Source organism: Montipora foliosa, chromosome 9, assembly GCF_036669935.1.
Source record: "Montipora foliosa isolate CH-2021 chromosome 9, ASM3666993v2, whole genome shotgun sequence".
NCBI classification, from domain to species: Eukaryota; Metazoa; Cnidaria; class Anthozoa; order Scleractinia; family Acroporidae; genus Montipora; species Montipora foliosa.
Window position 1 is genome coordinate 49,883,566 of NC_090877.1, and position 15,968 is coordinate 49,899,533.

A 15,968-nucleotide genomic window follows, 5' to 3' on the forward strand; every position below is an offset into this window, starting at 1 on the left:
TTTATTCTCAAACCAGAAGGAAATTTGCATATGATCTTCTGTTAGCAACACGCTCAGCCTACGTTTACGCATCTCTTACCGCAACACAACTGAGCATACAAAACTAGCCTCTGATCATTTACTAACCGCTCCTTCGTTTTCACTTCGAACCTTTCAGTTGATCATTTATAGCGAACGTAGAAGCTGAGGACTCGTAGACTTTACTTAAACACTTGAATGAAACGCTCCTCGGAGTTAATTCCTACTTGCCTGCGTAAGTGCTCGCCCTCTCGAGGGCATCTTTACGCTTCAACAAAACAACGGATCTTTATCAAACGTCACATTTGATTAACTCTCACTGCTTTACGGAACTCCTAAACTCTTCGAAAACAAAAACTACATCACTCTTAAACAGCTGGAGTGATTTTTAATTTTCGAAATTATTACAAACAAGGTCCGCAAGCATATTTCCCCGTTAATTACACAATGGAACGGATGTGTGTCACCTTCACACTTCAACAGGATCGAGGTATCCTTTTCGCCATTGGTCAATTAGTACCCTCCAATCAGCTTCTTTATTTAACAACCAATCAGAAGCCTTACGCTGACACAAGTACGCTATATAAAGAGACTTGCTTTTTAGTCACGGCACTAGCTCTCCTTTTGAGCTCTTCTGAAAAAGCTACTCGCAACTGACGAAGGAACCAATTGTGTGGTTCTGAAACCGGTATTGCACCTAAAACTTGACAAACAGCAGGAAAAGAACTTAGCTGCAGACAACCAGGCCGGCCATCAAAAGCCCAGCAGCTACTACAGAACCTGTACCCGAAACAGCACAGTTTCCAGGCTTCCAGAAACCAGGTTGCCAACAAAGCCAGACCAAGGCCTAGGCCTAGAACTGAGAACACACAATACTCAACAAACTTATAACTTCGCTTCCATGCAGGCTCAATTATCTGAGCTACAGAAAATGTTTTGTAAACTAAGCGAATCAGTGAATGTGAATAAAAACAGAGTTGAACAGTAGGTATTCAAAGGACTTCGCCTTTCATCTCTTGGAATCTCGATTCACAAACCCACTTTAAGCCCATTTAAACTTCTCAGTTTACACACTTGTCATCCTACCTCCCTTTCAATACGAAAAAGGGTTCTACCAAAGGAGAAGCATTACGTCTGTTAAGAACCAACTCAGTTAAGGAGCACCTTTACAAACACAAACGAGACTTTGAACAAAGACTCTGCAACAGAGGCTATCCCACAACGCTCGTTCATAAAATCCTGACTGAAGTTCAGTTCTCCGACAGAACAGAGGCTCTTCGTAACAAAGCAAAGAAGACGAAAGAAATTTCACTGTCTGTTATCACTTATAACTCGGCTACACTGAATCTCAAAAAGATTCTCATGAAACACTGGCACATCATCCAACAGCAACCTAGACTTGCAAATATCTTTAAACAGCCACCGATTGTATCTTACAGGAAGGAAAAATCACTCAAGGACGTTTTAGTCCGCGCAAAACGTCCTTTAATCACGTCGCAATCATAAAACTTGTACACAAAGAAGCTTTTTCAAAAGGTTTATTCTCAAACCAGAAGGAAATTTGCATATGATCTGCTAGCAACACGCTCAGCCTGCGTTTACGCATCTCTTACACAACTGAGCATACAAAACTAGCCCCTGATCATTTACTAAGCGCTCCTTCGTTTTCACTTCGAACCTTTCAGTTGATCATTTATAGCGAACGTAGAAGCTGAGGACTCGTAGACTTTATCATTTAAACACTCAGCTGTGAAAACCGGCTTGTTTTATAATTGGTTAATAAGGCCAGAGTTTCCCACTGCTAACGTTTTCGTTTAACGTTGGTTTAAGTTCGCGTATTAGTATTTTTATATATTTTTTTTTAGTTTACGATGTGAATCAGATATTCCATTTGCCAAGACTTAAATATGGTCCCATTTGATGTTGTGACCGGTTTTGATTGTATGATCAGCAACAGCGGAAGCGTAAATGTTACCTGTAAGGGCTCTTGAATGATCCTTTTTCAGGTCATGCAAACGACGTTTCGTTTTACCAATGTAAAAGTCATTGCAATCCCAACAACAGGATTTGTACACAATGTTGTTTTTTTTGAGATTGTAGGGGAAAAGGACTTGAATCAGCGGGTGTTTTTAAATATCAACTTAAGGTTAACATAACCATAGAACTTACTAATACAATATTTGAGAGACCTTGTAATAACTTCACTTTGAAAACCTAAATCGGGTAAAAGAAGGATTACATCTCTTTTAGGAACTGTAGAAATAGGATCTGAAACATCATTCTTATGGTAAGAAATAATGCCTCCTGTGTAACCATTTTGGAGTAATAGCTTCTTAACTTGAGACAGAAAAGAAGCGTAAACAGCTGTAGGTAAGTGTACAAATCAAATTAATTTTAAACTTCCTGGGTGTAAAGGAAGCGTATGAATCCTTTCGTGAAACCCTCAAGCCTGTTTAGCCGCTCGACTTGAACCACACCTGCTCAAATATTGAAGCCATGTCCGTAAAGATCAACGACCGCCTGTAACTGAAACTCGAAAAGAAATGCAACACTTTGAAACAGAGGTATGGAATACCACAAGTATCTAATTTGAGTTTTGAAAACATTGTGTTCAGCTACTCGCATCGGGCCTTGACAGAGGCTGAAAAATTTCCGGGTTTTAATCAGAGGCCTGCGTTTCTGTTTGCCTCCAAAATCAGTAAACCCTCTAGATATCAAATGTTCGTTTGAACTGCTTTACCGTGACCTTCTCAATTTGGGACATACGTTAACTGATGGAGACAAAGATAGATTTAAATGCCATCTAGAGAATGTTTCCTATAGGTACGTCTACTCCTATAAACAAGGCAAATTCTCAGCAAGGAGAAAAGGAAAGCACTCAATGAATTACGAAATGAGAATTATACTAAAGAGCTTTAAGGTGCTTAAAATGTTATGATCCGAAAAAGGATCACGGATCCAAGATCACTTGGATCATGGTGCAGCAAAGGAACTGAAAAATCCTTTCCTAGAGTGGATTAATCGGTTCCTTTGATGCACCGTGATCCAAGTGATATTGGATCAGTGATTCTTTTTCGGATCATCCCAAAGGAACGCACCCTGAATCTACCGTCAGCTAGATAAGCCTTGTAAAATAAGAACGCACTTGTCACGTTCTCCTGTCCAGGAACATGACTGATATAATTTGTTACTGAGATGCTTGGTGACAATTCTGCTTTGACAAATTCCCATGGGCACACGAAGCGAAAGTGATGAAACCACAACGCCAGGATTCTATTTATCTGGGACATGCGAAGATTTCTTCCTGGCCAGCCATATTTAATTAATTAATTAATTTGTTTTTTAAGATTGCGCGTCCTTCCATTTGGTCAGTTTAAAGTCGAAGTGCAGAGCATTACACAAATCACAACACCTTTATTGTAAGAAATAGACAATAATGCCATAAAAGACAGCAATCTAGGGGGGAGTACACTAGGTCTTTACAAGAAAGCAACTCGAATCAAGCATTTCTGGTGAGCGCCGATTTCAACAATACGAACCCACAATTATAAAATATACCTACATAATTATATTGAAGTTCGTTTCAACTTGTTGTCATTCTTTCTTCACTAAACTATCTCTTGGGGGTGCTGGAATGGCGCAGTGGTGAGAGCACTCGCCTCCCACCAATATCACCCGGGTTCGATTCCCAGACTTGGCGTCATATGTCGGTTGTTTGTTGACTCTCTACTCTGCAAGGAGAGGTTTTCTCCGGGTACTCAAGTTTCCCCTCTCCTCAAAAACCAATATTTGACTTGATTTGCGTTAATTGTTAATTTCACTTTACTGTGTCCCCAATTAGTCCCCCAGCGCTAAAACGACTAGACACGTAATAAAGTTCCTCTCTTTTATACGCACCAATAAGCTGTTTCACAATGCACAAAGACGGATTGAAATAATGTCATTTGTACGGGAAAAGCAAGGTTACAATTTGCATAACAGGAAACTACACAGCAAATCCCTTCCACGAAAGACTCATCGCAACTGAGTCGTTTCAATCAAAAGTCGACGGAAAACGAACGCGCAAAATGGCATTTCTTGAAATCAGCATCAGGCAAGCATGTCTAATACATCGGCAAAGTCATTTTAATCGTGGGCGCTTTGCTGGATCCTCGGAGGTTAGTTTCTTTGCCATATTCAGTAAAAGCGCTGATTCAGAGGGTAATGAATTTAAAACTTTCAATGCAATCTTTCCGAAAGAAAAGACATCAGACGCCTTACTCTGTTGCCCTTTTCCACTAATAATTTCTGGCGCGATGTGGGGGTATGACCGTCGGTACTCTTCTTGTGCGAAAATTGACAAGTCCATCACTCGTTTGGGGTTGGAAATATGTCGTGCTTTCCCAAAATCAATGACGACAGGATTCCATTCTTTTTCACGTTTTTCTAGGACAACGTTGTTCGATTTAAGGTCGTTATGAATGACACCGGCGTCGTGCATGTGGTTAAGGGCTTTGATGACATTAATTAGAATTCCATGCCAAGAAGTCTTATCAAGTTTTTTTCTTTTGATCTCTTTGTGTAAAGTAGTGCAGGAGTCACTCTCGCCATGGAACTGAGTTATCAGCCTTAGCGGCAAAGATTTTGTGATAACCCCAAATAGTAAAGAAAGACCGCGGTGGTCACCAAGAAGACCGATCATCTTCGCTTCTCTAACAACGTCCTTTTCATCCGGTGACCTTGATTTCCGAAGCCTAAATTCTTTCACGGCTACTGGGATCCCTCTGTAATACGCCAAGTAACATGTGGCAAACGAACCGCAACCCAAAAATGTCGTTGATTTGGCAACCTCAGAGGGATGAATTTCTTTCATTGGAACAGATGCTGCCGGGGGTGCGGGACTCCCTTAATTTTTTGCTATTGGATTTTGACGCAACATTTACAGAAACCGGGCTTTTTCTTGGCACACAAAGTTTGGCCGTTTCTGACACAGCAGCGAACCCTGGTTCTGCTACTGATAATTTGGCTGCAATAACAACCTTCGGTCTAACTTCTGGCTCGAAAATACGTTCTATGGCCTGCTTGAGATCTTTGGCTTTGGCTTTCTTTTTCCTCCAACGTTTCCTTGCTTCAATCCGAATCCCTTTAAGTTTTTCTCTGTCTTTAATATTCTTCCGCTTGTTTCTTGCCATTATCTTCGCCTTCAAAGAACAGAAAAATAAAACCAAATGGAGACGATTACGCAAGATAAGATGCCAGAGTTCAGATTTCCGGATTTCGTTGTTTGCATGAAACAAACGCCATGGGTTTACCATTGGGAAAGGTGAAAGGGGCATTTGACAAAAAATGTCAAGTTACAACATAGAAAAACGAAAATGCTTCGTAACTACTGGATGAAACAAACAAAGAACGCGACATAAAGATTTATTTTACTGCTTAAAACAAGCCGATTGTAGACAATGATCCCACACCCTCCTCCCCCCCCCCCTCCCAACCCTCAAAAAATGATTGCCTTGTCCCTTTTTTGTGAGGGTGACAAAATAACATATGTCAGTTTGTCAATGCCGAGGGTTCACACTCCTCTTTTCAGAACGCATTTACCGGTAGGCTCTGATTTCTTTTGAGAGACTCCTGAATTTTTAGCTTCTTTGTTTTGGAAGTGGTGGCTTTAGTTATTTTAAAGGATGTACTGTGACTTGTCAGGCCTTCAACACGACCACCACTCTTCTGAAGCACAAAACAGCGAGACACTGTGAAACCAACGCGGTTTCCGTTTTGCCCTTTTACAAAGGTCAAGAGTCGTACACCTTTCGCCAGGAACCAAGAAAGGCCGTAGGTCGACAACATATTGTAGCGACTGTACCCTCCATGGGAAAGCTTGTGTACCAGTCCCGAGCAAAGTTTTGATTTTGGATTAAAAACAAAAAGAAAGCACTCGTCGCTGTGTTGTTTCAAAGCTTGTTACTGGTATACATAGTCAAGATATAGAACCATCACATTGGTGGAAGCGGTGGTCGACTCCGAAACAACCGTAAAAATCCTTTTAAACTGGATTTAGATGACCTCAGCCAGTTGTCTGGACCGATCGAAGAAAGCACAACCGCTGCCAAAACAGCACGTGCAAGGTCGGCGAACCCTTTTCGAAACGACGAGGTTTGTTCAACCCCCGCAAAATTGATAGAGCTGTTAGCTGCACAGAGGAACCCATCACCAGGAAATACATCCACGGATGCAGTGACTCCACCACTTGTACGATGTCCAAATCCGTTCCATAGCAACGATGTTTTGCCAAGCCTTTATATACCAAAGTCATCTTGGGAGTCAACTGCGGCTGATCGACAAATTAAAAAGCCGGTTAAGCTTCCCGAAGATTTCGATAGCAAACTACCATTCAAAGAATATTTAATACAATTTCAACGCTGTGCGATCGATAATGACACATTTCCTACAACAAGTTTAATGTTAATTTGGCGATAGCATAATAATGCTACAGTACTTTATACAAAGACGTTCCAAATGTTTATTTATTTACTTTTTTTGTGTGTGTGTAAAGGGTACAAATCTGAAAAATCAAAGGAAAGAAAATAATACAGAAGAAGTTATTTTCTACCCAAAAAAGTATTGAATAATGTTAAGTTATTTTGGAAAAGGACTGATTTTATATTTTGCCTTCAGATAACAACAGCTCGAATGAACTGACTACCCAAGAAAGACAGAATAACTTAATATTATTTTCCGTTACATGAAAGCACTGATTTTATATCCTGTCTTCAGATAACAACAGCTAGAATGAACTGACTACCCAAGAAAGACAGAATAACTCAATGCTATATATATTTTTTTAAGTATTAAGGATTGATTTTATAATCTGCCTTCAGATAACAACAGCTCAAATGAACTGACTACCCAAGAAAGACAGAATAACTTAATATTATTTTTCTTAGATAAAAGCAGTGATTAGGACCTGTTTTACCCAATATTTTCTTGTGCCACTTTGATGAGAAATGGGTAAAAAAATGTGAAGGACTGTCCATCCATTTGGTTCAGATATGTAGATGGCACTTTCACCATGTTTGACAGTAAAACCGGTGCTTGAAGATTGCTACATTACCCTAACAATAGGCATGCCAATATTAAGTTAACTATGGTGCTTGTGGAAAATCAAGAAATTCCGTTTTTAAATGTTCTCGTCAAACGCAATCAAAACAACATTTTCTCAAAAACGGTCTACAGAAAGAAACCTTTTACCGGTCTCTACACAAAATGGGACTCCTTTACACCCACGAAGTATAAAATTAATTTGATTCGTGCACTTACCAACCGCTGTTTACGCATTTGTTCAACATCCTCTTTGTCACAGTCTACTCTCAAATTAAAAAGCTATTACTCCAAGACGTTTACACGGAAGCAATTATTTGTTTCCACATGAATGATGTCTTAAAAAATTATCAGAATCATTCCACAGTTCCAAAAAAAAGATTCAACCCTTGTTTTACCCGATTTAGGTTTTGAAAGTGAAATTATTACACGCTCTCCCAACTCCTGTATTAGTAAGTTTTATGGTTTCGTTTACCTAAAGCCCGCCGCACACGGTGCGGAAAGCGCAGAGCAAGCTGCCTTGCGAGGCGGTTTGCTCAGTCGTTTCCTCACGTGTGCAGGGAAATTGTGGTGAGAAATTCGCCTCGCGAGACCGTGAGGATAAAATCAAACATGTTTAATAATTTTGGCTTCGCGAGGCAAGTTCCTCACTCTGTGCGTCCATCGTGAGAATCGAGCTGAGCTTAGTTTAATCAAGTATCTAATCAAAATACATGGCATACTGACGTGACTTCAGGTGTTCATCATGTTGTCGGAGGAAGAAATTCCAACGCCACTGAAGTCACGTGAAAATGCCATGTATTTTTATTGGCTGCTTGATTGTCCGAGCTTAGCTCGATTTTCACGATGGCCAATTAGATCCACGTCCAATTTTGACTTCCGACACGAAGTGTCCCTTTAAGTCTAGGCAATTGCTACCTATTTTCAACAACAAGGTAAGGATAAAGGTTAGCATTATTTTTAGCTTAGGGTAAATGCAGCATTTAAGCTTTACTTAAAGAACAGCATTTGGGGGACACTTTGTGACATTTTTTGTCCATATTCCGTGACACGAGTGATGTTGAAGTTGGAGAGAAGAGCAAGGGGACACTTCGTGACGCTTATTGAAATCCGCGTGCATCTAATTTGGGGCATTTCTGGACATATCTGGCACAATGAGGAATTTGCCTTGCGAGGCCAAAAATATCAAACATGTCTGATTTTATCCTCACAGCCTCTTGAGGCGAATTGCTCACCAAAATTTCCCCGCACACGTGGGAAAATGCGAAACTAAGTATGGTACAGATTTTGTTAGCCTGCTTTATGCAAAGCAAATAGTAATGCAAAAGTAAATAATTATTAATACACAGTTTTTAGGAAGAGCAGGATGAAGTTTTTAGGTAGTGCCGATTGAGAAAAAAAAAATGTTATCATTAAGAAAAGGTGCTACGTGAAAACAACATAAAGTTTGTGCCACAAATATAAAAAGTTACCATCAGCGAGAAACATTTTGGGAGCTTTTTGCTACGTTTAATTTTTTATCGTACTTCTCGCTGGACAAGTAAATCGGAATTGAAATCGATTTCAGCGGCCGCTTGTGGTCAAGTTTCCTTGCGTGTTACCAACAACTCACGAAACAAAAGTTACATCTGAGACTCTTGGATTGATGGCAAGACAATGGGTTTTCCTTTTTCTTAGTTTGTTTGTTTGTTTCTTATTTTCTTTCGAGTGTTACATCGTTCGACAAAAGATGTGCAAATTCAACACGAAGATCACAATCGTTGACCGGCATTGTTTCTGCATGGTCAAAAATTCACTTTCCTAGACGAGGTTATTTATCACCACGTAATTCCATCATTTAAAATAGAAGCGGCTTCCCCATTTGGGGGCTGATATGTTGAAATTCAAGCACTCTTCTAACATACCTCTTTATTTTCTTGATTTATGGACGCGCTGGCGGGCCTATTGCCACAACGGACTTACACTCTTCCACTCTTAGGGTGTTACACTCATACACTCTTACAATCCGATGAAATAGTGTGTAGTGCAGTTACACTTACAGTGCACTACCCCAATAACGAAAGACGGACGTTTCTTGGTTGTTTAACTCTGAAAGCGAAGAACGATTAACATTCTTCCCTGTAGTACATTCAATGTAAATCAATGTAAACAAGACCCTTTCCGTAGATGATTACGTGCACCTTTTTGGTTGCCTAGCAGGTGATCAGTTTCTTCATTTTGACAAAATATCATTGCCTGATTTCAAGCCGAGGGGGACAAGGTACGAGTCTGCAAAGTATATGATAAACAACTATTGATCGTCGTCAGAACTATTGATTGTCAACAGAACGTCATCGTCAGAACGTGCACACCAAGCTTTACAAATTCCCCAAGTTTGGTGTTAATAGATCCAATATTAAGCGAGATACAGCCGTTTAAAGACGTTAAAATTTACAACGAAATGTATGGCCATCCAGACGCTGCACCCGGCTTTGTAATTTTGACGTATTTAAATGACTGTATCTCAGTCAAAACTAGCCCATTAGGATTTTTGTAAATTTCGCTGTGTCTTTCTGACTTTGTGGGACAATAGTTGCTAATCTTATGATTAACAGGCTCGTACCTAGTCCCCTTCGGCTTGAAAACATAAAATGACCTTTCCTTTGAATCATAGAAGTCAGACACTGCAAAAACAAAAAAAGATAGTGCTTTTACGATCATTTGTCATTAATCTTTGGCTGAGAATTCGAAATTCAGAGTTTTTCATCTGTCTTCTGGCTTGCCTTTTACTCCTAACTCCCGGCTTTTGCGTTCCTTTTTGGTGCAAACGTAAAGCCAAAGAGCGCGTTTTCTTATATCCAGCAAGCAGGTTTTACCGTTGAAATGGCGCGCGGTCGAAATATAGGTAACCAAGCTCCCATAGTTCGACCGCGCGCCATTTACAACAGAAGAGCCTGCTTGCAGGCTAGTTTAGTTATCTTTGAACTGAATTTTTTACCAAAGCTTTAAAAAGTAAGAAACCTCAAAACGGGACAGGACATTACAAAATAATTGAACGTGTGAGCCAAAGGGCCGATGTGGGCAAGAAGTCAGGGTGACCACTCAAATGGTCTATATGACTCCCCACTTGAAAAAAAATAACTGGAACTCTACAGTTCAATACCACTTAACTAAATGTCTTCTGCTTTTGTGTAACACGTACCAAAAGAAACCCAGGTCAGGCTCATTGAGCGTCTAGTTTTTATTTATCCATTTATCTTAGCTCTAGCTACCGTGTCTCAAGTTATTTTTTCAGTTTCGGAATCAAGTAAAGAAAGGGCTGTCTTTTCACAGGACCATTTAGACGTGTTGAGTTGCAGTAGTCGCTGAATTTCTTTTATTTATTATTATTATTATTATCACAGTATAAAACTTTGGAATGCTGTCCACATTATGAGTAGTATAGGGGGCATAACGTAACCTACACCACTTGAGAAGATACACTTAGAAGTAAAAAAAGTTAGGTACGAAACCTATTACAATTCTAATACACATAATGATATGAATCTCTCTATTTAGAGAGCCAATTCAGAATATTATTAAATTCTATACTCTGTACTAAAAACCTATTTAGAAAATTATTCAGTTTTTATACTCTCATTATCTCTTATAAACCTACACGAGGCCATCATAATTTGGTTATCTCTACTAAAAGCCTATTTAGAATCATATCAAACTCTTATACACTATAAAAACTTCTTAGAAAATCAGTAAAATACAGGTTTTGCGACAACACTTTTGTTTCTGGATTTCTGAAGAAAAAAGTAAACCTAAAATCTAGTGTCCTTTGCCCCCTAACTAAGTATTTATCTTAAATGTTCTGGCAATGTTCAAAGTGTTTGAGATGATCGACTTCTGCATCCGCTCAAGTACGCCCCGCGCTCTCGCTCCTCTTAGCTCCCTCACCGACTTCTCTAGGTGTTTAGATTAACCACCCAGTACGTCAATTATTATGTTGTACTGTTCAACCCTGTAACCATCTCTGCTTCAGCTCCCACATCATGGGCCCATACTTGAGTGTCATTTCCTCATCTTTCTTGGCTCTACTCTCAATCCATGGGCAGCTCATTTCAATCGTGTAAACTTCTTTCCTCTCGTGGCTGACAAGAAGCGCGTCGATCCGATTTGCTCTTACTTCGTTGCGCTCTGCATAGATTGGAATATCCCAAAACGCTTCACTCGTGGTGATCTGGTAGGCTGGTTTTGGCATCGCCGGTGAGTACCATGGTGGAACCTCTTCTATTAACCCATGCTCTCGGAGGAGCTCAAGAAACAGAATCTTCAAAGATGCATCATGCCTGTATAGGTACTTGGTTTGTGCCAGGAAGGAACATCCAGCCAGTACATGTGCAACCCTCTCAGCTACCTTCCCGCACAACCTGCATATAGGACTTCACCGTCGGTGGAGGTTTGCGTCTTTTCCTTTGTGTAGAGCTTCGTAGAGTAACAACTGTTCGTATAGCTCATACATGGCCGCGATGGTATATGCAGGGCATGTAGCCCAACCTTTTAGCCATGCAAAGCAGCTGGTTATGCTTAGGCTATCATCGTCCCATCTAATACGGAATAACTTTCCTTGCCACTTTTTGTCTTTAGCGATCTCCAAGAACTGCATCTCTTGAGATTTCTTCAGCAGATTCCCAGCTATAGCTGCAGTCACCACCTTACCTTCCCTTGTAACGCTCACGGGATTTAGGATATCAAGCTGAAGTGTGATGTTAAGTTCTTCAGCGTACTTGGCTGCTTCCTTTACAAGCGACTGGTGGGCTGATGCCATAGAGTGTTCTTCAAATTGTCTAACTGCTTCCACCGTCTGGTCCGAATTCTGATACAATTTCAGTAGTGATTAGATTTTAATGATCTTATACTCGTGTTCGACTGATTGCAAGCCTCTACTCCCTTTCTCCCGCGGTAAATATAACAAAGAAGTTAGGCTAGCTGTGTGCTTCCCACCGTTCTCAACTATGATCTTCCGAGCTGCTCTGTCCACACCTCTTAACTCTGATAGAGACCAGTGTTGTGTCCACATTAAGTACCGCAGCACCGGGAGTGCATACTGATTAGTTGCCTGTTCACGGTTACAATCAGATAGGGGGCTGGACCATATAATAGATATCGTGCGTAGATACATATTATTATTATTATTATTATTATTTATTTTTTGAAACAGGAGCCAATGAGCTCCCGCTCGAAAAGAAAAGACCCCCAAAACAAAGCAATATTCAAACAGTAATATATATTAACTCTCCACAGTGATTCTAACGAAGCGACAATTAAATACATCTGGTTACTGAGATATTATCCAGTAGAAGACAGAATTATCCCTTTTTTAACTTTGTAATACAAATGTCAATTCAAAGGCTTGGACAAGTGCCACCCTCTCTTAATCCCACCAGAATTTTCATGAGCTCTTAGCAGATTTGATAGAAGCTGCTGCCTTTCTAAAAGCTGCGACATCTCGTAAAAAAATGTTCGAAACTTTCTAAAAATTATCCCCAAAACTGTCTCAAAAGTTGATAATACAGTAACTAATTTATTTTCCTTTTGCATGAATACTTTTTTTGTCGGTAGGCTGACTTCTGTGGGCTTTCAAAGAAATTAAATATATGTGGCCCAAACGTGTGTATACAACAAAGTCATATTTAATTCTAAGGTATGTGGTATTTTGCGTTGTATATTATATTTAACAATTATTCTACGAGGGAGAGCTGGATATGAAGTGATAGATAACCAACGAGGGGCGTAGCACCCAGTTGGTTATAATCATTTTATGTCCAGCAAGCCCGAGTAGAATAACTCCAGGATGAACAACTCTTTCGTGTCGATTTTATTTATCTGCCTTGGTCAATTCCGGTCCTAAACAGCTTTTGTTGGCCATTTTTTTTCTCAAAGCTGCAAGAAATGTTTTCAGTTCTCTTTGTTGCTGACGCTTCTCTCCACCATATTAGGTAGAGTAGGTATTTGAACTGATAGCCTGTGTCCGGCGAGCCAATGAAAATCCTGGAAATCTGATATCCGTAGTTCAGTTTTTAATAACAGATGTTATTTTTGTTCAGGAGCAGACAAATCGAAGATAGTTGAAAAATTGCCATAGAAAAGGGTTTCTGTTACGGACCACAATGACATCACGCCAATCTGCTTTTGTTAATGGTAGTTCTCCAGAGATAACCTGGTATCGTTCACCCTAATACGCTTGCAAATCGAATTGCTGACGCCCGAGAGCCAACTGTAATTTACCAGAGTTTCTAAAATGGAATAGTGGCAAGGCCTACCCAAAGGCAGCAATTCCATTTCAAGCCAAGAATTTCGAAGAGGAATCGCCGTGTCACCTCCTATCAGTAGTTCATGGCAAATGAATTTGTTTTTAAAATGTATCTCATAAATTTGAAAGGTTATTGAAAAGAAAGTGCAAAGCGCAAAGCCAGAGCGCGAAAATTTCTATCCAGCCAGTGTAAGAAGCCATAATATCCTCAGCTTCACCCAACAAAGAGAAGGTGTTGTCATAAGGATAACGTTAATTCTTGGGGAATTTCGGAGAGGAGCATCAAAGCTGCTTCTTCGGGTTTTACATTTTTTTTTCTTTTTTTTTTTTTTGTTCTTTGAAAAAAAAAAGGAAGAACAACAAAAATGTAAAACCTGAAGAAGCAGCTTTGATGCTTTTTTTCCGAAATTCTCCAAGAATTAACATTATCCTTATGATAACACCTTCTCTTATAGCCCAAGTAGGGGGTTCCAGTTAGCTGCAGAGTGGTCGATACGTGAAGTCGAGCGAATATCACGTTTAGAAGAAAGACAACTTCACAGCGTAGCGACCTCAAGTTTCATGTTTTAACAATCATAAGGCTACAGATATATATATTTAACTGACGAAGGCCGAAGGGCCGAGACGTTTTTATTAAATTTCCTGGACCTTCGAGAAGTTTTGTCTTCCTCTCCAGTTTATATGCAACTATATATATACATATATATATATATATATATATATATATTAAAAACTGGATCATTGGATAATGCAATTCGAGAGTTTTGATTGGCTAACCGATCATAGGTTATGAGCCATTACACCATGATCTACAAACAAGGCATGCATATGCGTGATTTTTTAGGCATTTTTATTTTTTATTGTTGTCTAGTTTTCTATATTTTGGGGCCGTTTTTAATGAAACAATTATTTCACTAGCGCTTGTTGGATATGAGGTGATTACAGCCAACTCGACGCTACGCGAATTCGCTAAAAGGTAGCTGCTGGAGTTTTCGCTTGAGCACGGGCGAAGCCCGTGTTCAAGCCAATGTGGCCGCTCACAATTGAGGGGGCTTGCCGTCAAGGCCTGCTTTGCCAAACAGCCCAGGGACAGTTCTAACTCTGAGTTGTGTGTCAAAAGCACAGGGCTGGGGGGTTGCTGCTTTGAGACTTTAACTGCAGTTAGAGTTTGTGGCCTTGTTAAGTGCGACTTTACAGTGTAGGATGCCTTGGCAATTTTTCCTGGACTAGTCTAGGCCTGAATGATAGTTTGCCTTTGATCACCATTTAGAGTGAACACGCAGTGTGGCGTGGTGTGGTGATTGGCCGTTGTCTGACCAAAGCACAAGGGTCGGAAGGGTAGCTTTTTTTTAACTTTGTGACGGCAGCAGAATTGGCTTGGTTTCACAATTTCCGCAGCCACATTTTGACAAATCCAGTTAGATAGATAGATAGATAGATAGATAGATAGATAGATAGATAGATAGATAGATAGATAGATAGATATATAGATATATCTTTTTGAGTAGAACATAAATATATTTTTTTTTTGAGTAGAACGTATTTCGTAGAGCGCTTAACTCAATCGATTGAAGAGTAACGTAAATTTAAAATACCGACATATAATCCCCTTATATCGTGTTTTGTTACCTAGCAGCTCCTTAAATGTAACACATTTACTATAGCAACCATTCAAATTTCCGTATTTAACTGCCAGCTTTCCAATTTCAACTGTTCAGTCGTTAAAATTGCCTGATGAGTGTGGTACTTGTACCATACGAAACAGTTCTGTAGCATTAAAACGATGGTTACTCTTGAAACCTAAACTTGAGTCAAGTGTCAAGTCATATATATATGTATATGTATGTGTCCTCGTTGTTTTGATTTTTAGTCCAATGAAAATTATCATTCTTCTTAAACATTTGGGGTTTCCAGAGTTATAAAGTTCAAGTCTTTAGTTTTACTAGTCGATGTTTTGGTGCTCCTTTAAAATGGACTTATGAGTGGTCGTTTGCTAACTCTTTCAAATTAAAGAAAAGAAAAAAAAAAAAACAAACAAACAAACAAGTCACTTTCATTGAATGTCCAACGGCTCTCAACTCTCAACTAAAGCCCTGTAAAGTACTACTTTGGAAGCTTTATAACGCCAGAGTGTGTAAAACATTACCTCATGTTTCTACGTCCTTATGATGCAGAACGCCTTCTTAGTTTTGTTGCTTTCTTGAATACAACTCGCGTTATGCAAATTAGTCATTTGAAGTGCATTTGAAATTTCTTTCCGTGTATAATAGATGGTTAAATTACAACATTATTTCCCTAATTACTTTCAGCTGTCATATTTTGATCTCATATTTTAAACTTCCTGTTATGTCACTGTTTGGGAATAACTTTCCTGATGTTTAGGAATATCTCACTTCATTAGCCTGCATCAGTTATGGTTAATCTCTTACAGTACACACGGCTAGATAATTGTGCTTTCTTTTGTATATGTAGCAATATAGGACGTTTTCCGTGTTTCCACAGTCTCATTTAAACACGAGGGGGAGTTGGGAGAATTCGAGACAGTTACGCAAACTAGAGATGCAGTCGAGGGTTTGCATAACTGTCGAGAATT

The 15,968-nt window shown here is 39.6% G+C and overlaps 1 protein-coding gene across 1 annotated transcript; it reads right to left on the reverse strand.

Moving 5' to 3' along the window:
• Positions 1-4,138: 4,138 nt before the first annotated feature.
• On the reverse strand, positions 4,139-4,870 carry LOC137971927 (uncharacterized). The gene has a single exon (XM_068818664.1). It carries the CDS (start codon positions 4,868-4,870, stop codon positions 4,139-4,141), a length of 732 nt encoding a protein of 243 aa, XP_068674765.1.
• Positions 4,871-15,968: the final 11,098 nt, after the last annotated feature.